Below are 24,879 nucleotides of genomic sequence, written 5' to 3'. Positions count from 1 at the left end.
CTATTTTATATTTTAAAGGACATATCATCTGAATTTTATGAAAAGCTCACTTTGACCAAAGAGACTTAAAATCCCAGACTTTTTTTTAATGCAGTTCAATTTAAAGAAATGTTAAAAACTTCCCCTCTATGTAGAACAGCAATGGGTACCTAGTCGGTGCTTTATAAATATTTGTGGAATGAATGAATGCAAGTCCCTGTGCCATATGTTTTGGAGAACCTCCAAATAAGTGAGAAAAGTCTCCACTAGAACAGGCTGCAAGTGAGGTGGGGGAGAGTTGGGGATGCAGGTGAGGACACTTGCAGGCCTAGTCCGGAGAGAGACTTGTCCAACTTAAACTGCTCATCCCTCAGAACTCAGCTCGGCTGTCATCCTTTCCAGAACCAGCCAAAGCTGAATTTACCCCTTTCTCCATGCTCACAGAGCCTCATGTACATACCCCTATTATTCCTTCCTTCCTTCATCATATGCCTACAGAGTGTGTCCTCTCTGTCCAGTGTTCTCAGCCCTTGTGAAGCTTACCTAACAGTGAAAGGCAAATACATCAGGTGGTGAGAAGTTCCACGAAGAAAAATAAAACCAGGTCAGATGATAGAGTGGTAGAGGGGAGTGGTAGCTGGCTTGATATGGTGGTCAGGGAAGACTTCTCTGAGAAATTGACATTTGAACAGAGCCCTGCATGAAGTAAGGGAGCAGGCCTTCTTGCACTGTATCATCTCCTGCTAGACTGCCACGAGGGTGAGGTCCAATGGGATTTATTGTTGCATTGTAGGTGCTCAGGATGTGTCCGTGCGATGGAAGCTAGAAGGGCACTAGAGTCTGGAGGGTGAGAGCAGATTGGCTGGTGGGTATGGGTGTTGCTAGGACTGTTCTTGCCCAAGGACTCGGGCCCTTTGCCTCCCCTTTTCTTCTGAGCCAACCATGAGTTTTTTTCTCTCACTGATCATTCCCTTAAATGTTCTCCTCTCTGGGCTATGTATTTCATCTGGGGAATTTTTAAAGGATGAGGGATACCTGCTTCTACACTGTACTGCAGCATATTCCTGCTGCTTCAGCAAAGAAGAAGTAATAGAATGACCTTGTTTTCCAGAGCCCTGTACATGTCATCTCTAGTGCAAGCAGGAAAAATAGTAAACTCTAACACAGCTGGACTTCTTGTGTACTGTCAAAACTACCTGAATCATTAGCTCCTTAAGAAGTTCCCTGGGGTGGGAATGCAAGCTGGTGCAGCCACTCTGGAAAACAGTATGGAGGTTCCTCAAAAAACTAAAAAAAGAACTACCCTACGACCCAGCAATTGCACTACTAGGTATTTATCCAAGGGATACAGGAATGCTGTCTTAAAGGGGCACATGCACCACAATGTTTATCGCAGCACTTTCAACAATAGCCAAATTATAGAAAAAGCCTAAATGTTCATCGATGGATGAATGGATAAAGAAGATGTGGTATATACATATACATATATATATACATACACACACACACACACACACACACATATATATATATATATATATATATATATAATGGAGTATTTCTCAGCAATCAAAAAGAATGAAATCTTGCCATTTGCAACTACGTGGATGGAACTGGAGGATATTATGCTAAGTGAAATTAGAGAAAGACAAAAATCATATGACTTCACTCATATGAGGACTTTAAGAGACTAAACAGGGGGCGCCTGGATGGCGCAGTCGGTTGGGCGTCCGACTTCAGCCAGGTCACGATCTCACAGGTCCGTGAGTTCGAGCCCCGCGTCAGGCTCTGGGCTGATGGCTCAGAGCCTGGAGCCTGTTTCCGATTCTGTGTCTCCCTCTCTCTCTGCCCCTTGCCCGTTCATGCTCTGTCTCTCTCTGTCCCAAAAATAAATAAACGTTGGAAAAAAAAAAGAGACTAAACAGATGAACATAAGGGAAGGGAAACAAAAATAATATAAAAAAAGGGAGGGGGACACAACAGAAGAGACTCATAAATATGTCTCCATAGCAAACTGAGGGTTGCTAGAGGGGTTATGGGAGGGGGGATGGGATAAATGGGTAAGGGGCACTAAGGAATCTACTCCTGAAATCATTGTTGCACTATATGCTAACTAACTTGGATGTCAATTTAAAAAAATAAGAAATAAAACAAGTTAATTTAAAAAAAAGGAAGTTCCCTGGGGACAGGAGTTTGCTCCAGTACCTCTAAATCAGAATTACCAAGTTGAGAGGTCTAAGGAGAAGCAAAAATTTCTTGGTTTTTAAGACACTCAAAGAGATAATTTCTCCCCAGGTGAAAATTAATGGCTGAACCACACTGGGTATGGACTAGGTCTGAGAAATGTGGGAAGTCAGGTAGACTGTAAATAAGTTCTTGAAAATCCAGCCAGACTCCACAACAGTGGAAAAGAATGGATCCTAGTTGCCCACAACCAATGGATAGATCTCAGGAACATAGTGTTGAGCAGCAAAAGGAATTGTAGAAGAATGTCAGCAGTATGACATTTATATTGAGGTCCCACATGTGCAAAACTAGCCAGCTTGTTTTCATGAATATAAATGTGCTAAAATGATTTTTAGAAAAAGAAAATGGCAGATATAAAATGCAAAGTAATGATGGCCTCTGAGTGGGGTGTGAGGGAGGAGGTCAAGAAAGGGCACACGGGAAATTCTAGCATATTTATAGTGTCTTTCTTTGGAACTAGTTGTTAGGTGTATGGGTATTTGTTATCTCATTCTTCATACCTTCAGGTTTTATAAATATTTTTTGTACGCTCGATATTGAAAAAGAATGCTTGATTCTTAAAATGATGTCACACACAAAATAAATTCCAGTCAGAGTGGCATTTTCAACCTTCCTTCTCTCTGTGCAGACCAAGTGTGTGTGATCTTTAAAGAATACTGGAAGCAATGTGGCTTTGAATGGTGGTTTAGTTAGTTCCTTTGAACCCCCAACCAGAAACTCAGACAGGTCATGTGATAAATGCCTCTGACAGGACATTGTTCTACTCCAGGATCTCAGATAAATTAAGCCACTGTTCCATGGCTGTGCATATTAATGGCATTGCTCTTTTAAGCGCTCAAGTTTATTTCCATTGTTTGCATTGTTGGGTACTTGTATGGGTTTTAGAAAACTAGCTTCAGCAACACTCTCAAAGATGTGGATGGAGCATAGCTTCCTTCTTGTAACCTAGAGAGAGGAAATCAAGTGTGGCCAAGTGCGTTCACCCAGCCCGTCCCTGCCTCTGAGTGTTGGCACCGCCTGTACTCACAAATTCTTCAGTGTGAAATGTTCTCTAATGGTTTCAGGTTGTTAGAAATATGTTCTGAGTCACCTGGGTCATTACACTGGGGAATGTTTCAGTTATCTATTGCTGATGTAGCAACCCAACCCCCCAAATTTAGTAGCATAAAACAACCATTTGTTATTAATTCTCATAGCTCTGTCACTTTGGCTTACCAGAGGGTCTCTCTTGGGATCTTTTGTGTGTTTTTTCTGTAGGTTGGCTTGGGTTCACCTGGTGGTTTTCACCTGTGGTCTTCCATCATAGATTCATTGTCACCTGGGGCTGCAGTTACCTAGGGCTTGACTGAGCTGGAGGTCTGAGATAGCTCATTCACCTGACTGGCAGTTGATGCTGGCTATTGGCTGGAGCTCAGTGGGGGCTGACAACCAGAAAAGAGTGCCTGCACATAGCCTCTCTGTATGACTTAGGCATCTCACAGCATGCAGTTGAGTTCCAAGAGGGAGGGAGTGTTCCCAAGAGTGAGTGTCTCCCAAGGACAGGAAGTGAAAGCTGTCAGGCCATTTAAGTACTGGGCCCTGAATTGGCACAGCATTCCTTCTCTGCTCTGTTTTATTGGTCACAGCAGTCAGGCCAACCTAGAATCAGTGGGATGGGGGAAGAAACTCCAAAGATCATGTTGAGTCGGGAGAGATATTTTTGTGACCATCTCGAGAAAATACAGTCTGCCAAAGATAATCACTTTGAGATCTCATGCCTGAGATCAATTTTGTATCAGGAACCTAGGTTAACTTCACTTTATCACGGATTTTGAGAAACAAAGTAGATTTTGTGTGTCCACATGAGTGAAAAATTAAGACCAGATTGTCAGCATGGCCCCAAATAAGTACTTCCCACTCAGAATCATGGGCTCATGGAAGATTCCTGGAGCCAGCCTATTCCTTCAATGGTTGAAGATGTTTAATCAGTCATTACTGGGCATCATTGTATACATCTGCATATATGGCGTGGTTAGTCCTGCCTACAGATGAGTGTCTACTGTGGATCAGGGCTCCTGCCTTGACAGTTTACCAGTTGTTTTTGCCACCACCATTGTTCTCAAATAAGTTTTTACATTCTTATCTGCAAATTTTCTTGAAAAGGATAATCACAAAGGTTAACTTATGCTCCTTCCTCATAGCCATACTTATACATTTATCCAGTCTATAATCCTGTACTTTTTCAGTTTTAGTAGAGGATAATTTGAGTTTAGATCAGTTTTTAAAAGCTTATTTATTTTTTATTTAAAAAGTGTTTTTTTTTTTATTTTGAGAGAGAGAGAGCAGAAGAAGGGCAGAGAATGAGGGAGAGGGAATCCCAATCAGGCTCTGTGCTGCCAGTGCAGAGCCCGGTGCAGGGCTCAAAACTTATGAACTGTAAAATCATGACCTGAACCCAAACCAAGAGTCAGATGCTCAACTGACTGAGCCACCCAGGTGCCCCACCTTTTTATTTTTAAATCCTCTCAGCCCTACAGAAGAATTGCAAGACTAGAACAGAGAATTCCTGTATGCCTTTCATCCTATTAATGTTTAGCCATATTTGCTTTATCATTCCCATCCCCCAACTCACTCACGTTCACTCTGTATAGACACACACACACACTGATTTTTTTCCCCCAGAACATTTGAGAGTAAGTTGAAGACATCATGACCCTTTACCCCCAGGAATGAAGAGGTTCTTTTGTGTAAACACAGTACAATGATAAAAATCAGAAAATTTAATTTTGACATGTTATTGTTACTTAATTTACAGTCTATATGCAACTTTTGCTAGTTGTCCCAGCGAGATCGCTTATAACACTTTTTCCCCAGTCCGGGATCCAACACTGGCTCCCACACTGCATTTAGTTGTTTTGTCTCCTTAGTCTCCTTTAACTTTGAACAGCTCTTCAGCCTTTCTTCTCCATGACCATGACAGTTTTATTTTTATTTTTTTAGTAAAATGGGTGATGGGCATTAAGGAGGGCACTTGTTGGAATGAGCACTGGGTATAATATGTAAGTGATGAATCACTGGGTTCTACTCCTGAAATCAATACTACACTGTATGTTAACTAACTTGAATTTAAATTTTAAAAAATTTCAAATCAGGTTCAAGTTGTATTAATCAGGTCAGGTGATCACAATATTGTGTGGCCTTCAGTCTGGCTTTTACTAAGAGAAGATGTTTTCCTGGGTACTCAGAGTTGGCATTTTAGCATGAGAGCGTCATTGGAAAACTGCCCTGTATCTTACCTAATCCGCATACCACTTGAGGATTTTTCAGCTGAAGGCCAAGTACAGTGTTGATTTAATCATAGTTTTCCCTTACCACCAGGATCTGATCAGGTAACTCTTTAAGCCTGTGGTAATAAATGGGCCTTTAATATTATGTTGAATGGCTGTTTTTCTTGCTGTTTTCATAGATCAAAAACACTTGAATATTGGCAGTTTCATATGGTTCAATCTGCTACAGGATCAAGAATGACAATTTATAATTTATATACAGATTACTGAATGTTCTTCATAAAGGAACTCTGCAAATGCTACCTCCTTGAGCAAACATCTGGGTAAACCCAGCTTCTGAAGCTCCTTCAACAGACATAAGATAGGCTCCTGCATTTTTTTAAATGTTTTTTTAATGTTTATTTATTTTTGAGAGAGAGAGAGACCAAAGCAAGAGGAGGGGAGGGGCAGAGAGAGAGGGAGACACAGAATCTGAAGCAGGCTCCAGGGTCCGAGCTGTGAGCACAGAGCCCAGTGCAGGGCTTGTACTCATGAACCACGAGATCATGGCCTAAGCTGAAGTCGGACACTTAACCAACTGAGCCACCCAGGCTCCCCCATAGGCTCCTGCATTTTAACAAAGTGTTATTTCCCTGAGTGACAATAGGCTGTCCTCAGCTTTCACATCTTTCCAATAACAGGAGAGACTCTTTTAAACCTTGATAACCTCAAAAGAAAGACACCTTCTCTCCCCACCTTTTGTCTGAGTTTGTTCCCCAGCATTTAAAAAGGAACTGGATATCAATCATATTTCAGTAAAGGTGAATTTTTTTTTTTTATACACTTGATCTTAGCCAAAAGGCTGAGAAGCGATGGGTGAATTTTTTTTATAAAAAGAACCTGGGGACTTTGAAGACATTATGTTGAGTGAAATAAGCCAAACACAAAAGGATATATATACTATATGATCCCACTTCTGTGATGTATCTGGAATAGTAAGATTCCTATGGACAGAAAACAGAAGGGTGGTTACTAGAGGCTGAGGGACGCAGGCATAGGGAGTTAGTGTTTAATGGGTATGTGGTTTTGGGGATGGCTGGTGGTGATAGTTGTATCATTTTGTGAGTGTATTTAATGACACTGAGCTGTACACTTAAAAATGGCTAAGATGGTAAATTTTGTTACATGTTTTTTGCCACAATTAAAAAAAAAGAGCCAGCTCATCCATTGCCATATGCTGAAGCCAGATCCAACCCTAGTATTCAACTGAAAAGTGGTATGACAATGCCTCACATTTTATCCTTACATTGTCAGTCAGACTTAAATGAGGTCACGACATGGCATTACCAGCTGGGCTTCCTAAAATCGTGTCCCTTCCACCAGGGATACCTTGTAGATTCCATATGTTCCTGTTACAGTGTGTTGGTACTTTGAGGACTTTTGAGTGTGTGCTAAGCCTTCCATTTGTTCTTCTTGAAGGATGAAATTGTTCAGCTTTTTGGAACCAAGTATCTTATGAACAGAGGGAGGGTTCTCTGGTCAGGCCCAGTAGTCATCGTCTGGGCATGTTTTTGGTTTTCCAGGACAACTTCAAAAGCATATCCACAGTCTCCAAAGAATGTGAAGCCACCATACCCAGGGTCTCCTGTGAAGTACCGCTCTCCCACCTTTCCCAGCCAGGAAACACCCAAGAGGAAAGCAGAGAAAGAGAAGAGCAATAAAGAAAGGGAGGGTGCCCTGGCCCAGCAGGCAGCTGGCCTGCATGGGGAGGAAGCCCCAGAGAAGCATGTGGTGGACAAGCATGTCACGGAGAAGCATTTGGCCACAGGAGGGAAGACCGAGGGCAGTGGAGGTAGGTCCTTCTTGTTGATGCTGCCCGCAGCTTGGCTTTTCCAAGCTAGTTCTCTCTCTGCCCGGATCCACATGGGAGTCTCATGTTTGAGAGAAGGAGGGAGGGAAGGAGATGTTTCCCTGGGACAACTTCATGACCTCATGCTCTTTCCTCAGACTTGCACGTTGCCCTTGAGTCCTTCCCCTCGGTCTCCTTTGGGTCCCCTGGAGGCGGGACTGACACTGGTCATGGCTTTGGAAGCTCATGGGGGTGTTGAGCTGCATCCAGCTAGCATCTGCACTTCCCACAGAGAAAGTCTTCCTTCAGTCCTTCAAGCTTCTGTGCTAGATGCAGTGAGTTCACCCAGAGTGGCACTGCTGTGGTGGCTCCTGTGGGTTGTGCCAGCCACCATGTCTCTCCTCCTCACCTTTCCACTACCCTCCACTGGGAGATGCATTCAGGGTCATAGCCGGCCCATTGCAACTTGTCAGTGGCTGATTGTGCTCGTCCCGGCAGCATTTCCCATGACCCATTGGGTTGGATTTTTTGTTTCCAAGTGGCAGCTTACTCATGTGAGTGCAATCACTGTTTCATTTCCCATGATCTTTTCCTCCGATGCAGCCTCAGGGAAGCCCACAGCAGGCACCACTGATGCAGGAGAGGCTGCAAAGATCCTGGCTGAAAAGAGACGACAAGCCCGGCTACAGAAAGAGCAGGAGGAGCAGGAACGGCTGGAGAAGGAAGAACAGGACAGGTATGGGGCTGTTCAGAGTTTCATTGCTATCTTCTGTAAAAGGCTGTGGGTAGAAGAGCACCTAGGTGGCTCAGTTGGTTGAGCATCTGACTCTTGATTTCACCTCAGGCCGGTGATCCCAGAGTCATGGGCTCGAGCCCTGTGTCAACGCTGAGCATGGAGCCTGCTTGGGATTCTCCCTCTCCCTCTGTCCCTCTCCCCTGCTCATGCACACATACTCTCTCAGGCTCTCTTCCTCTCTCTCAAATAAAAAAATAAAAGGCTGTGGTAGAAAGAGCAACTTGCCTTTGTTTCTAGAGTTTGGGTATTGACAAAAGATTAACAGAAAATAGGTCTGCGTGGCAGGTATTCAGGAGACTGCTTCTACTAGATGTAATTAACATTGATGGAACTTTGCTCTTTTAAGACTACCTGGAAACTCCTGCCTAGCTCCCGGATCTAAATGTTACCAATGGCTTCCCATTCTCCTCTTGGACTCTAGAACTATCAAGGGAGTTTGGACTTAGTTCATGAAATGAGGTTCTCCTTCAAGACAGAAGGTTCCAGATGGAGAGATCTTGATTCTGCTTTCCAAATCATGTTTTTTTCCTTAAACTGTCCTAACTTGCATCCCCAGGTGAGAAGGAGGAGGGTTGGAGCAGAGGCCGCTAGATGGGGTGGAAGCTGACATCATTATCCACAAGCAACAAAGTACAGGGACTCCAATCCTGGAGTACGACAGAAGACATCATGGCAGTGGTTCCTAAATTTTGGGGGGTATCAAAACTGTACAGGGAAGGCAATGGAAACACACAGTCCTAGGCCCCATCCTGTTTCAGTAGCTCACCAAAGTGTGAGAACCACTGCATTGTTAGTACCAGGGCACTTGGTCAGAGTACAGACGGTTCTGCGTTTTCTGATCTTTGTGTTCAGAGAAAAATGCATGTTGGAAGACAAGGTAGATTTTATCATTAAATTGATAAGGAAGCTTTCAGGATAATCACAGAGTACAGTCCAGTGTGATTTAGAGAATTAACTTTACAGGAAGCAAGCCATGCTGCACCACTTCAAGACTGGTACTCAATTCAGAGTGATAAATAATAGAATAGCCTTCATCCTTAAGTGACCTTGGCAAATCTTTTGTGATCTTTAAATACAGGTTTGCTGATTTTCTTTAAGGGTGGGGGCTCGGTCTTGTCTTTTCTTCAGATTCTGTACTTCTGATGATTTTCCCACCTCCAGCCTTTTGGTCAACAGTGACAGATCTTTCTGTTGAGTGGTGTCTTTGGGCTGGTTTGAGTGGGCCATAAAATGTGTGAAGAGAGGTCACAGGAGGTAAAGATGAATCTCAGGACCTCAAATGACAGGCCTTGATGATTGCAGGTTCTGAGCAGGAAGTAACATTTTTGTGGCTGTATGCTTAGGAAGATGAAGCTCTTTACTTACCCGCAATCATCCTCTCTCTCTCACATTTCCTGTACAGTCCACCTCCTGAAAGAACTGATTGTACTTCCCGTCTGTATTTCCTCAACTCATGTTCAGACCTCATGCTCATCATTCCTCCTAATTGCCAGACTCCTAATCCATTTCTATGTTGACTTTGACCTTGTCAAGATTGCCCTTGCTTGTTTGGCCTCTCCTTCTCCATCTCCTCTGTTTGCCCCTTATCCCCTCACTTGTTGCCTGGGCTCCCAGCCCTCGCTCCTTGGCCAGCTTCACCTGACAAGCCCTCCCTGAGCAACGGTCCTCCCTCTTGATCAGCCATTTTCCTCGGCTCACATTTCACACAGCAGTTTCATGTTGAGCATCTGGTGTGCTAAACCAACTGTGTCCTCATCTCCCTTCTACCCTCGTTTTCCCTTTGCCTCATTTACCATCTGTTTCTGAAGCTAATTTCATCTTGTTTTGTAAACCTTCAGTACTTCCTGGTACAAGGGAGTCTCTAACACGTATACAGTGGTGACCTCTGAATCTGCGCCTATGGCCCAGTGTCTTGCTAGGCCTGCACTGTTCGCTACAATAGCCTCTAGTCCCATGTAGCTACCAAGATGCAAATTCACTAAAATGAAGTAAAATTCAGTTCTTCGAGTGTACTAGCCAGATTTTAAGTGCTCAATAGCTACATGGCTAGTAGCTACCATATTGGATAACAAATCTCTAGAACATCTCCCTCATCACAGAAAGTTCTCTTGGATAGCAGTGGTCTAGAGAACATCCCAAATGCCTTATGATTTCATTTGAGTATGTCCCATGTGCATCTCAAATTCATCATTAACGTGTGCAGAGTAGACGTTATTTTTTCCCATACTTCCTTTTCCTTTCATAAGCTCTGTACTCCCATTTCTCCAGGCACCAAAATCAGAAGTCTCAGCGCCAGCTCTCAGCTCCTTCCTCCCCTTCCTCCTCGTTTTCAAATGTCAGGTTTTTTGACCTTGTCAGAAGGTCACTTGTCAGGTCTCTCTGGGCTGCCTCTTTGGCATTTCTCTCCTCTCCCTGTCCCTCCAGCCATTCCTCTCCTCTGAGCTCTGGCCCCTGTTGTTTCTCATCTGGACTTTGTCTGTGGCATCCCAGCTGACCTCTCTGCTCAGAGCAGGAGTTTGTCCACTCTCTACACCGGGTCCCCGTGTGACTGTTCTCAAATAATGGTCATTGTCCTGCTCCCATCCTTTAATAAACCAGCAATTCCCTGCCCACATAGTCCATCTAAACCCATCAGGAGGATGGTGCCCACCCTTCATGGCCATGACCTGCCACCGCGTGTCCCTTTGCCTCCAGCAACCTGGGTACCAGCCTGCAGAGCTCCCTGACATGCCCCAATCATGTGGTGCCACACCTCTACATCTCTGCTTTTCCTTTGCTCCACGTGGACTCCTGCTGCTTCTCACCAGACACATCTTCCTTTCTCCAGACCTAGGTCAAGCCTTGCTCCCTCTCTGTAGCCTTTCTGGCCTGCACCTGGGAGAGAACTGAACTCACCTACTCTTTACCCTTCCTAAGCCCAGCCGTTCAGCTGACTAACATAGCCTTCTCTGTTCATAGGCATGCTTCCCCCTAGTATGTACCTTTAAAAGGCTGGGGTACAGTCTTTGGACCACTGGTACTGCCACTCAGTAAATGTATGAGAAAAGCAGAGAAGGAGGAAGAGGCCCAACTAAGAAGCCATTGCAGGCATGGCTTAAGAGAAGGCAAGGGCTAATGCAGTATGTTGAAGATTGACCTGGAAAAGTGAGTGTGAATTCAAGACAGGTGGTCCAGCTACAGTCTGCAGACTTGCACAAATCAACAGAAATGGGTTCATTCAAAGTCAATGCTAGCATTTGATTCTAAGGACTTAGGAGAATGGTACACCCAATATAAAAGATAAATGAAGGACAGAAGGAATTGGTTTTAGAGGACAACAACTATCCATTTGGGGTTTTTTTATTGTTTACTTACTTATTTTGAGAGAGAGAGAGAGAGAGAGAGAGAGAGAGAGCGCGCCCATGCACGCAAGAGCAAGGAAGAGAGAGAATCCCAAGCAGGCTCCATGCTGTTAGCACAGAGCCTGACTTGAGGTTCCATCTCACAAACCATGAGATCATGACCTGAGCTGAAATCAAGAGTCAGATGCTTAACCAGCTTAGCCACCCAGGTACCCCTATCCATTTGATTTTATATAAATCAAGTTTAAAGTGCTCATGAAATATCCACATGATGGGAAATGGAGTCAATGCCTGGGGCGTAGGTAAAAATAAGAGCAATACCCTTGACCCCAAGCTGATTTTCCTCTCTCTTGCCAGGATAGGAAGCTTTGCATAGCACCATGTGGGTAGCGAGAAAGGAAAGTACCAGACAGCCTGGGACTGGAGAACAGTGGTGATGGATACAGCAGCAGTCGAGGCAGGAAGGGAGAGCTAGGGCGACACAGCCTCACACATGCAGGGCTGTGGCAAGGTCTTGCAGGAGGGACATTTAATGCTGTCTATACCTGCACAATATGCTAAGATTGAGGAAAGGCTGTTGGTCTCAAGGTTAGAAGACGAGCTGAGATTTTAGAGGGAAACCATGGAGAAGGGTGGAGACATGAGCCAGCTTGGAGGTGAGAGGGCAGAGGCTCTGAACATCTGTGGCATGTTAGGAGGCTGTGAGCGGAGGGGGGAGGGGGTGGAGGAGAGTTGTTTGGGATGCTTGAGACCTGAGTGTTTGCCGGCCATGGAAAAGCACATGTTTAAGGGTGAGCTGATGAAAGGAAGAGAGGGGGATAGTGGGAGGAACACAGGTGCTGGAGGCCATGGGATTCATAGCACAAGTGGTGGCATTTATAGTCTTTCACATCTAAGCAGAGGAAGAAAGGGGAAATTTTCTGACCAGTAGTGCCACAGAGAAGAGAAGAGAAGGAAGCCCAGATCAGGTGACCCCAATCTTGTCTGAAAGCGGTTGGTGATGCCATCAACTAAAGAGGATGTTGAAGACTGAGAAAAGGTAGAAGTTCAGACTGTTTCCACAAGGATCTGAGAAATGAGGGTAAAAGGTTGGAGTGGCAGCTGAGGCCAGGACCAGCTGACCAGTCAGCCTTGTGTGGGCCTTACTCTCATGAATTCTGGCAGTCCAGGAGGGGCGCAAGTGGTCAGGGAGGCCACCCAGGCTTGGAACTGGGCAGCAGAGTGGCTTCCATGCCAGCCCCACAATGTTCAGAAGGAGGTCAGAGGCCTGGGACACTGAGAGAGAAGAGGGAACGGATGCAAGTGACCACACAGCACTCCTCGGGGAAGGTCAGGAGAGAAGGTGCTGAAGGACAGGTTGAGGGCAGATCAAAGAAGGGGAAGTTCAGATGTGGAAGATGAAGTTTTTTGTTTTTGTTTTTGTTTTTTATAACTTAACTTTATTTTTTAAAATTTACATCCAAATTAGTTTATAGTGAAGCAATGATTTCAGGAGTAGATTCATTAATGCCCCTTACCCATTTAGCCCTTTCCCCCTCCCACAACCCCTCCAGCAACCCTCAGTTTGTTCTCCATATTTATGAGTCTCTTTTGTCCCCCTCCCTGTTTTTATATTATTTTTGTTTCCCTTCCCTTATGTTCATCAGTTTTGTCTCTTAAAATCCTCATATGAGTGAAGTCATATGATTTTTGTCTTTCTCTGACTAATTTCACTTAGCATAATACCCTTCAGTTCCATCCATGTAGTTGCAAATGGCAAGATTTCCTTCTTTTTGATCGCCGAGTAATTGTTGTATATATATACCACATCTTCTTTATCCATTCATCCATCGATGGACATTTGGGCTCTTTCCATACTTAGGCTATTGTGGATAGTGCTGCTATAAACATGGGGGTGCATGTGTCCCTTCGAAACAGCACACCTGTATCCCTTGGATAAATGCCTAGTAGTGCCATTGCTGGGTCATAGGCTAGTTCTATTTTTAGTTTTTTGCGAAACCTCCACACTGTTCTCTAGGGTGGCTGCACCAGCTTGCATTCCCACCAGCAATGCAAAAGAGATCCTCTTTCTCCGCATCCTCGCCAACATCTGTTGTTGCCTGAGTTGTTCATGTTAGCCATTCTGACAGGTGTAAGGTGGTATCTCATTGTGGTTTTGATTTGTATTTCCCTGATGATGAGTAATGTTGAGCATTTTTTCATGTGTCAGTTGGCCGTCTGGATATCTTCTTTGGAGAAGTATCTATTCAAGTCTTTTGCCCATTTCTTCACTGGATTATTTGTTTTTTGGGTGTTGAGTTTGAGAAGTTCTTTGTAGATTTTGGATACTAACCCTTTATCTGATATGTCATTTGCAAACATCTTCTCCCATTCTGTCGGTTGCCTTTTAGTTTTGCTGATTGTTTCCTTCGCTGTGCAGAAGCTTTTTATTTTGATGAGGTCCCAGTAGTTCATTTTTGCTTTTGTTTCCCTTGCCTCCAGAGACATGTTGAGTAAGAAATTGCTGCGGGCAAGATCAAAGAGGTTTTTGCCTGCTTTCTCCTCGAGGATTTTGATGGCTTCCTGTCTTACATTGAGGTCTTTCATCCATTTCGAGTTTATTTTTGTGTATGGTGTAAGAAAGTGGCCCAGGCTCATTCTTCTGCATGTCGCTGTCCAGTTTTCCCAGCACCACTTGCTGAAGAGACTGTCTTTATTCCATTGGATGTTCTTTACTTCTTTGTCAAAGATTAGTTGCCCATACGTTTGTGGGTCCATTTCTGGGTTCTCTATTCTGTTCCATTGATCTGAGTGTCTGTTCTTGTGCCAGTGCCATACTGTCTTGATGATTACAGCTTTCTAGTATAGCTTGAAGTCTGGGATTGTGATGCCTCCTGCTTTGGTTTTCTTTTTCAAGATTGCTTTGGCTATGCGGGGTCTTTTCTAGTTCCATACAAATTTTAGGATTATTTGCTCTAGCTCTGTGAAGAATGCTGGTGTTACTTTGATAGGGATTGCGCTGAATATGTAGATTATTTTGGGGAGTATTGACATTTTAACAATATTTGTTCTTCCTATCCAGGAGCATGGAATCTTTTTTCATTTCTTCGTGTCTTCTTCAGTTTCTTTCATAAGCTTTCTATAGTTTTCAGTGTATAGATTTTTCACCTCTTTGGTTAGATTTATTCCTAAGTATTTTATGGGTTTTGGTGCAACTGTAAATGGGATCGATTCCTTGATTTCTCTGTCACTTCATTGTTGGTGTATAGGAATGCAACCGATTTCTGTGCATTGAGTTTATATCCTGCAACTTTGCTGAATTCATGAATCAGTTCTAGCAGTTTTTTGGTGGAATCTTTTATGTTTTCCATACAGAGTATCATGTCATCTGTGAAGAGTGAAAGTTTGACCTCCTCTTGGCCGATTTGGATGCCTTTTATTTCTTTGTGTTGTCTGGTTGCAGAGGCTAAGACTTCCAATACTATGTTGAATAACAGTGGCGAGAGTGGACATCCCTGTCTTGTTCCTGACCTTAGAGGGAAAGCTCTGTTTTTCCCCATTGAAGATGGTATTAGCGTTGGGTCGTTCATATATGGCTTTTATGATCTCGAGGTATGATCCTTCTATCCCTACTTTCTTGAGGGTTTTTATCAAGAAAGGATACTGTATTTTGTCAAATGCTTTCTCTGCATCTATTGAGAGGATCATATGGTTCTTGTCCTTTCTTTTACTGATGTGATGAGTCACGTTAATTGTTTTACAGATATTGAACCCGTCCTGCATCCCAGGTATAAATCCCACTTGGTCGTGGTGGATGATTTTTTTAATGTATTGTTGGATCCAGTTGGCTAATATCTTGTTGAGGATTTTTGCATCCACGTTCATCAGGGAAATTGGTCTATAGTTCTCTTTTTAGTGTGGTCTCTATCTGGTTTTGGAATCAAGGTAATGCTGACTTCATAGAAAGGATTTGGAAGTTTTCCTTCCATTTCTATTTTTTGGAACACCTTCAAGAGAATAGGTGTTAACTCTTAAATGTTTGGTAGAATTCCCCTGGAAAGCCATCTGGTCCTGGACTCTTGTTTTTGGCAGATTTTTCATTACTAATTTGATTTCCTTACTGGTTATGGGTCTGTTTAAATTTTCTATTTCTTCCTGTTTTAGTTTTGGTAGTGTATATGTTTCTGGGAATTGTCCATTTCTTCCAGATTGCCTGTTTTATTGGCATATAATTGCTCATAATATTCTCTTATTATTGTTTTTATTTCTGTTGTGTTGGTTGTGATTTCTCTTTCATTCTTGATTTTACTTATTTGGGTCCTTTCCTTTTTTTCCTTGACCAAACTGGCTAGTGGTTTATCAATTTTGTTAATTCTTTCAAAGAACCAGCTTCTGGTTTCATTGATCTGTTCTACTGTTTTTTTTTTCTTTTGGTTTCAATAGCATTAATTTCTGCTCTAATCTTTATTATTTCCTGTCTTCTGCTGGTTTTGGGTTTTATTTGCTGTTCTTTTTCCAGCTCCTTAAGGCGTAAGGTTAGGTTGTGTATCTGAGCTCTTTCTTCCTTCTTTAGGAAGGCCTGTTTTTTGTTTTTTGTTTTTTTAATGAAAACTTTTAAGCACACAGGAGAGAATAGCAAAACCCCCATCCTTGCCCACAGATTGAGTAAGTAGTTCAAGGCTGAGCATGTGTCAGAGATGTGCAAGACCCTCACCAGCGGCCAGTGACAGGGATAAAGGATGCGTCTGCTAAATGTTGAATGATGACCATGATGCATAGGTTTTTGGTACTTTCTCCCTGGCAAGGAAGGGGGATGGGTTTGGAGTAGGTGACAGGAATAAAAACAGAGGGGTGACAGAACTGCATGCAGTTCTGGAGTTGTGAACTCCAGAAGGAACTTGGTAATGATGGCAAGGGCAAGGGGGTGGGGCAGTCTGCAGCAGCATGACTGTGGAGAAATGACCAAATCCATGTTGTCTGTTTTTTTAAGCAGATAAAGAATACTCATCCTTGGAGAGGATATTGAGGGACTCGGTTTCACACGGGAAGCTAGTTTTGACCTACTTTGGGGAAAGCAGAGTTTGGTTAATGGAGGGTATTCTGTCTGTAACAGGAGGGACAAGGTAGAGCTAATGGGCCTGTGGGGAGGAGGAATGTGTGTTGTGCACAATGATAGAGATTATGGAGACTTTGGAGCCCAAGGGGATGTGTTACTTACTGTTTGTGTATGCATTGGGCACCTCTGAAGTCCTCATGGTAAAACAGAAGAAACAGAACGCTTTTCAGATCCTGAAGCTAAAGATGAAGTAGCTTGTGCATTAATTCATAAACACTGTATCCTTTATGTATTAGTTCCTTGGGGACAATTAAAACCATCTCATCAGGTGAGGGTTAGGAACTAAAATAGTGTCCTGTTTAATCTTAGGATAAACTTTGTTATTGACATTTTGATAATCTTGTGTTAGACATACTTAGTCTTCCATTGAGGAATCTAAGAACTGGAGTTTCTTTCTGATTAGGCCCCATAATGCTCTTGTCCAGAGTTCCCTAGAATATTTGTTAATAATTTCCGTTGTTCCAGCAGTGCTTTTAGGCATCACAGTCTTGGCAAATATAGAATATGTTACATACTGTTATAGTCCTGGGCTAATGTCTCTACGTATCTCTTTACCTTTTAAAATATTTCTTTGGCGGGGGTGGGGTGGGGCGCCTGGGTGGCTCAGTCATTTAAGCATCCGACTCTTGATTTCAGCTCAGGTCATGATCTCACAGTTTGTGAGTTTGAGCCCTACATCAGACTCTGTGCTTACAGTGAAGAGCCTTCTTTGGATCCTCTGTCTCCCTCTCTCTGCCCCTCCCCAACTCGTGCTCACTCTCTCTCTCAAAAATAAATAAACGTTAAAAAAATGTAAATATTTCTTTGGTGACATATAGGCTAATTGCCTCCACAGTTCCTGCAGGATATCCTTTTTAAGTCCTGACTTTTTATAAAAATGTAACAATACCCCAGTAAGTTAGTGACCCCTGCTTTTGTATAAAGGTGATGTCTGAAAAGCATACAGATTTATAGATATGCTTACAAGGGCGTGCATTTGAGAATCTTCTTAGGGCCAGGTATTGTGCCATGTGCTTCCCTTACATTATATCATTTAGTTCTCACAATGATGTCATGGACCCAGTAGTATAGCTATTCCTGTTTTATTATTTTTTTAATGGGCATCAGAAATGTTGAGTGACTTTCCAAGGAAGGGGCACACAGTGAGTGGTACAATCAGGTACAGTCATGATCTTGTCCATATGTCACATTGTCATTCAGTAACGCACTGCAATATGAGTATGATTACTCACATTTTTTCATAGATGAGGAAAGCGACACACTTGTGACTAGGAAGAATGTTAGAAATGTAAAAACAACTGCTTAGACTTCATAGGGTTTTCCCTCACTGCTTGGAGCTCTTTAGCATTATATCATCAACTGTTCGTCTGTGGATGAAAAATGTCTAAATGTCATTTAATTTTCATATAGCAAAGAATAAAAGCTAAAAGATTTTTAAATATTGGTAATACAAATGAGAAATAGATGTTTGAATTTCTATATTAAATATAAGAGTTCTGTTGAATACTTTCTTCTACTTGCCGCTTCAGAACTAACACAGCAGTTAGAACCCAAAGTAAACTTATTGAGCACATAGTCACTGCTCTTTAAGTTGCCAACTGGCACACTTGTAGCCATTGAGACATTTCTAGTTTTTTTTCAGCTTCAATTAGGTTTAAATATTTATTTCACTTAGTTTTTCAAAGAATTGTCATTAAGTAAGAATGGTGGGACTGTGGTCATTCGTAGATTAACTAGGGAACATTTATGTCTTCATTATGGTGTGTTCTCAGATAAGTACATTATTACTCTTTGTGTAACAGAATTTAAAGTCAACCCTGGTTAATTTTTTTTATAATGTATAGACTGAAGTTGCTTTCCGGGAAGGATGAGTCAATTTCTTGAGTGGATGCTAATACAAGTTCACACGTCTGTGTGCCGTGTGTTATGCTCTCCTGTTGGCACACAGTTCTTTGGCAGTTTGCCTTTTGGGCATGTCATCATCTTCTAACAACAGTTATGTTCTCAAAAGGCTGGAGAGAGAGGAATTGAAAAGAAAGGCAGAGGAGGAAAGGCTTCGCCTAGAAGAGGAAGCCCGTAAGCAGGAGGAGGAAAAGAAACGGCAGGAAGAGGAAGAAAAAAGAAAGGCAGAAGTGGAGGCTAAGAGGAAGGCCAAGGAGGAGCTGTTGTTAAAAGAAGAGCAAGAAAAGGAAAAACAAGAAAAAGAAAAGCAAGAAAAAGCCATGATTGAAAAGCAGGTATAGTATAAGTCTTCATATGGACTCTCCTCAAGAGCTTTAGTTAATATTAGGTAAAATTAGTTAAATTTGAATGATTCATAATGTTTGCTTGAAGTTTTCTCTTAAACTAACTGGGCCGGTTATTAAATATGAGTTACTTTGGGCAATAAAAGTGAAGTTTGTAATGTTTGCTGTATGTCAGTTCACATTCCCCAGAAGGAAGATCCTGGGATGAGAATTTAGGTGCCAGGAGTTTATTTGGGAGAAGATCCCAGCAAGCTGGTAGGAGAGTGAGAGGAAAGCCAGTATAAGTGCACTGATGAGTGGCTTACTGTGGACCACTGGGAGCTAATGCCTTTGGGACTCTCTCAGAGACTGTGGAATATGCCTTAGAATTGTCTCTCTGAGGGGTGAGGAAACTGGATTGTTTATCTGCCAACTTCTATCTCTCATGGTTGAAGGTCACTCCTTGGGTAATTAACTTTCTGAAACACCTAGCCATGTGCACATGGCCAGAGACTACCCTCAGACACAGAAAAACCTTGGCAGGCAGTATGGAAACTGTCTGCAGGTAATTTGCATGGTGAACCCAGAGTATATGAGTGAGGCCCAGCCGTGTCTACTACATCATAGAGCAGGCTGTGTAAATCCACACTGAATATTGGAACAACATCTACTTTGAGGTAGCTGATAAGGTAGAAGAACACATGTATATCCCAGGGAATCCCACTACAGTGTTTTCTCAGCTTAGTAAAGTTTATGCCTTGGTTTACCTATTTCTATCAGAAGGAAGCAGCAGAAGCAAAGGCCCAGGAGGCAGCTAAACAGATGCGTCTAGAAAGAGAACAGATCATGCTGCAGATTGAGCAGGAGCGCCTGGAGAGGAAGAAGGTAAGGGCTCAGGATCAGGAGGAGTTAGGGTGAGGCAGGAACAGGAAATCAATCCAGTTCTGTTCTGCAGTTGTTGGGTAGAGTGATCTTAGAATTGTCTAATTAGGTCAAGTTTGTTGATAGCGCTGTTCACATCTTCTGTATCTTTGTTGGTTTTCTGTCATCTTGTTCTCTTAGTAACTGAGAGAAGAGTGTTAAAAGTTCTCTCTGTGATTATGGATTTATCCATTTCTCCTTCCAGTTCTATCAACTTTTTTTTATTATCTTTTTTTTTTAATGAAATTTATTGACATATTGCTTTCCATACAACACCCAGTGCTCATCCCAAAAGGTGCCCTCCTCAATACCCATCACCCACCCTTTCCTCCCTCCCACCCCCCATCAACCCTCAGTTTGTTCTCAGTTTTTAACAGTCTCTTATGCTTTGGCTCTCTCCCATTCTAACCTCTTTTTTTTTTTTTCCTTCCCCTCCCCCATGGGTTCCTGTTAAGTTTCTCAGGATCCACATAAGAGTGAAACCATATGGTATCTGTCTTTCTCTGTATGGCTTATTTCACTTAGCATCACACTCTCCAGTTCCATCCACGTTGCTACAAAAGGCCATATTTCATTTTTTCTCATTGCCACGTAATATTCCATTGTGTATATAAACCACAATTTCTTTATCCATTCATCAGTTGATGGACATTTAGGCTCTTTCCATACTTTGGCTATTGTTGAGAGTGCTGCTATGAACATTGGGGTACAAGTGGCCCTATGCATCAGTACTCCTGTATCCCTTGGATAAATTCCTAGCAGTGCTATTGCTGGGTCATAGGGTAGGTCTATTTTTAATTTTCTGAGGAACCTCCACACTGCTTTCCAGAGCGGCTGCACCACTTTGCATTCCCACCAACAGTGCAAGAGGGTTCCCGTTTCTCCACATCCTCTCCAGCATCTATAGTCTCCTGATTTGTTCATTTTGGCCACTCTGACTGGCGTGAGGTGATACCTGAGTGTGGTTTTGATTTGTATTTCCCTGATAAGGAGCGACGCTGAACATCTTTTCATGTGTCTGTTGGCCATCCAGATGTCTTCTTTAGAGAAGTGTCTATTCATGTTTTCTGCCCATTTCTTCACTGGGTTATTTGTTTTTTGGGTGTGGAGTTTGGTGAGCTCTTTATAGATTTTGGATACTAGCCCTTTGTCCGATATGTCATTTGCGAATATCTTTTCCCATTCCGTTGGTTGCCTTTTAGTTTTGTTGGTTGTTTCCTTTGCTGTGCAGAAGCTTTTTATCTTCATAAGGTCCCAGTAATTCACTTTTGCTTTTAATTCCCTTGCCTTTGGGGATGTGTCGAGTAAGAGATTGCTACGGCTGAGGTCAGAGAGGTCTTTTCCTGCTTTCTCCTCTAGGGTTTTGATGGTTTCCTGTCTCACATTCAGGTCCTTTATCCATTTTGAGTTTATTTTTGTGAATGGTGTGAGAGAGTGGTCTAGTTTCATTCTTCTGCATGTTGCTGTCCAGTTCTCCCAGCACCATTTGTTAAAGAGGCTGTCTTTTTTCCATTGGATGTTCTTTCCTGCTTTGTCAAAGATGAGTTGGCCATACGTTTGTGGGTCTAGTTCTGGGGTTTCTATTCTATTCCATTGGTCTATGTGTCTGTTTTTGTGCCATATCAACTTTTGTTTTAAACATTTTGAAGCTCTACTGTTAGGTGAATACATATTTCAGATTATTAAATTCTCCTGTTAAATTGACCCTTTTATCATTAATGTATCTCTATCTCCATTAATAATTGTATTAAAGTCCACTTTGTCAGACTTTTTTTTCCCACTTTGTCAGCCTTTTTATGTTCACTGTCTGCATCGTAAATATTTTTCCATCCTTTTACTTTGAACCTATGTGTTTCCTTACAAGTATGTCTCTTGTAAACAGCATAAAGTTAGGACTTGTTATTTGAATCCAGTTTGATGGTATTTGGCTTCTCATTGGGGTGCTTTTGTCCATTTACATTTAATGTAATTAGGGATAAAGTTGGGTTTAAGGAGGCTGATTATAAATAAAGCTCCATTCCTGTGGTGTCCTAGATCCAGCCTAAGCTTTGTACTGAATTAGGTCTGGGAGCTAGGAGACCAATCTCTGGCATCCCCTCATGACCTGCACCTCACCCTCACTTTCTCTAGGGTGATCCTCTAGAATGGCAGGTAGTGATTTGTTGTTTTTAGGTAACCTAAGGAGAGGAAGGAAAAAGGTGGGATATAAACTGAATGTCGATTCCAAATACTAGTTCACTTTTCAAGCATTTGACCTTGTCTGTAGGGCAGAGGTGTGTATCTGCAAAACCAATAGAAACCTTTCTGTACTCATTATCCTCTCCTGACGTTTCTCTCTTACAAGTTTTCTGAGATACGTAAAATCGCATTTAGACCCAGCTGTTTTTATGTTTATTTGGTATTATAGTCCTCTTACCTGGTCCTTTTTGGTTTCCAGAGAATAGATGAAATCATGAAGAGAACAAGGAAGAGTGATGTGTCTCCAGAAGTGAAGGTAGGTGTTCACAGAGTACCATTTTGATAGTTTATGGACTGAGGAGAAAAGAATGGCACAGTATGTTCAGTGGAATTGTAGGTCTTGGAGAGGAACAGCCAGAAAAAATGAACTCTTCCTGCTTTGTTCCTGGCTAGATTAAGGAGGCTACAGGTACTTGGATGGAAAGAGGAGTCTAAGAGAGGAGTTTCAGAGACAGGGTGGTAGTAAAAAATTTGAGAAGTTGGGTTGTGGATGCAGAGAGAGGCACAGTAGTCCATGAATAAAAAAGAAAATGGTGACATATTGATAAGGGAAATACAGTTAACTTGTAATAAGCCCAGAAGATTCAAAGAATTAGCATGGAATAGGCAGATGGTTCAGCACAGTTCTGAATATCCTTTGATGCTTTTCAAAAGTGCTTGTCTTTGTATGTAAAGTCATCCTTCCCTCTGTTTTTAGAAAGAAGACCCAAAAGTAGAGCTTCACTTGCCTGTGTATGTGGAAAATAAGACAAAACCAGTTGTCCCGAACAAAATAGGTGAGTGTGAGGGCTGGTTCTTGGGGTCTTCCTTTCAGTAGGTGAGGGCTCAAAGCACTTCCTGCGGGGATGAGCACCCGTGGGTCTTAAGAGCATTATTCCTGTAAGGGTACTGTGTAGTTTTCCTCCTGGGGGAGTCTCTATCTCCAGTACAGGTCTGTCAGGTCCATTCAGAAAGTTCTGGGGTCCTTGGTTACTTTAATAGTCCCAGCACAGGAAGCTGGCCACCTGCAGTCCCATGCTAGTTTCCAGGGAGGTTAACAGCTGATCAGGTTCTATTCAGAACTGATTCTGCTATTCTACAGTGGTTTCTCCTGTCTTCCAGACAGGAGAGCTGGATAGTCCAGCTCTTCTCTCTCATGTATACTTAAAACTCATTAGATGTGAGGGGCACCTGAGTGGCTCAGTTGTTTGACTGTCCCAACTCTTGATTCAGGCTCAAGTCATGATCCCAGGGTCATGGGATCAAGCCCCACATCAGACTCTTCACTGAGTGTGGAGCCTGCTTGGGATTCTCATTCATGCTCTCTCTCTTTCTGCGCTCTTCCTCCCTCTCCCTCCCTCCCTCCCTCCCTCTCTCCCTCTCTCTCTCTCTCTCTCTCTCTCAAAGAAAACCCCTCCTTAGATGTGAATATATCAATGTAGCCAAAGTCAGAGAGGCATGTCCATCTCAGAGGTACTCTACATTTCTCCTTTGCCTTGGGTCCCAAGAAAATGCTACACAGAGCCTGGGGACCTGCACAGTATATGACACCAAGCCTCCTGGGTGGGTCATGAGCCCTGCACAGACACTGATGATGTCATTTGTCTTCTTTTCTCTGTGAAGCTCATGACATCGGGTTCTTTTTGCAAAAGGATGTTGGACTGTTGGTAAAGCAGAGGATTAAATGAATTGTCTCAATATATATTTCCCCTGCTATTTCATTGTTCTGGTATTTTATGATTAACAGAATGACTTTTTGTTCTCAATCAGAAATAAATGGGTTGAACACTTGCCAGGAAGTTAATGGTGTGGGGCGTACTGCCCCAGAAACTTTTCCTCGAGATGTTTTCTCTAATGGGCTTAAACCAGTTGGGGGACTTGTTCATCTAGACACCCTTGATGGGAAATCAAACAGCCTGGATGACTCAACTGAAGAAGTTCAGTCTATGGATGTGAGGTAAGCTGGTTTATTTTGCATGTGAGCCTCATCTCTTCTGCAAACACCTCCACTGCCTCTTTGTTGATTTTTTCATCTTTTACATACCTAAATCAACTAAAGAAGGTTTGATTGCCATTCACAAAAGCTATCAGTGGTATATTAGTGTGTTGGGTCAGGTTCTTTAGAAGTAGAGCCGGAGACAGGTATTCTAAGGCATGGGATTTATCGGGAAAGAGTTCTCACAAGCAAGTGGAGGGTGGGAAGGAGTATGAAGCAGGGGAAGTCACTAAGCAAGGATTCTGTTTTAGCTGGTCCTATGGGAGCTCTGAAGGATGAATTTCCACTAGAGGGTGGTCTGATTAAGGGAGGCAGCCTTCGTGCCACTCTACCCATCAGCCATTGAGTGTGGTCACCCAAGGTAGGGATGCAGTTATAACTTCTGTGGGCATAGGACTCCTGTCAGCCAAAGGCAGTTGTCCAGAGAAAGAAAGGGTGGCAGCTATGAGCTATTAGCAGCCAGCTGTCTGTGCAGCTGGGAGACGGATGCGCCTACACATCAATGGGGTCTGAGTGGGGCACCAACAGGACTCACTGTGTCCAGTGTCTTATGTTTAAGTAGTCTTGTCATTGGAGACTTGATAAAAGATCTAATCTGATTCCAGATACTAAAATCTTAAACAATTCACCTGACAAATTAATCTCAGACAAAAGGCAAATTCAGTTAGCATGTGGTTGAGACAGAGACACTGAAACAGAGAGCCTTGGACAGGGCAATTGGAATGGGGGCAGCTATCTGAGCCAGGAGGCAGTGACAATGTTTTACAAAAGTTCTGCCAGAGCTCCAGGTGGCCAGAGGTTAACCTTTTCTCCTTGGCTGTGAATTCTCAGCTTTCTCTTTGGGGGTGGGGTCTGGGGAGGAGGGTCTTTCCTAGGGCACAGTGATTGTAAATGTCCTAGCTTGTGCACCCTGGCCTTAAACCAGATATGTACAAACCCAGGGTCCAGCACCCCATCACCAGTAGAGC

The 24,879-nt window shown here is 42.9% G+C and overlaps 1 protein-coding gene across 14 annotated transcripts in view; it reads left to right on the top strand.

The window, feature by feature from the left end:
• Window positions 1-24,879, top strand: part of MAP7D2 (MAP7 domain containing 2) — a 120,093-nt gene that overhangs the window by 77,194 nt on the left and 18,020 nt on the right. For 13 of the 14 annotated variants that reach the window (XM_043571574.1, XM_043571582.1, XM_043571573.1 and 10 more), the window contains 7 exons: window positions 7,055-7,323; window positions 7,924-8,056; window positions 18,564-18,789; window positions 19,558-19,662; window positions 22,136-22,192; window positions 22,634-22,712; window positions 23,686-23,872. In XM_043571574.1, coding sequence (XP_043427509.1) covers window positions 7,055-7,323; window positions 7,924-8,056; window positions 18,564-18,789; window positions 19,558-19,662; window positions 22,136-22,192; window positions 22,634-22,712; window positions 23,686-23,872 — 1,056 coding nt within the window. Of the gene's footprint in view, window positions 1-7,054; window positions 7,324-7,923; window positions 8,057-18,563; window positions 18,790-19,557; window positions 19,663-22,135; window positions 22,193-22,633; window positions 22,717-23,685; window positions 23,873-24,879 lie in introns of all 14 variants that reach the window. The other variant, XM_043571585.1, reaches the window with a different exon arrangement.

Source organism: Prionailurus bengalensis, chromosome X (assembly GCF_016509475.1).
Source record: "Prionailurus bengalensis isolate Pbe53 chromosome X, Fcat_Pben_1.1_paternal_pri, whole genome shotgun sequence".
In the NCBI taxonomy this organism is placed as follows: domain Eukaryota; kingdom Metazoa; phylum Chordata; class Mammalia; order Carnivora; family Felidae; genus Prionailurus; species Prionailurus bengalensis.
This window is presented reverse-complemented; position numbering and strand designations above follow the sequence as displayed.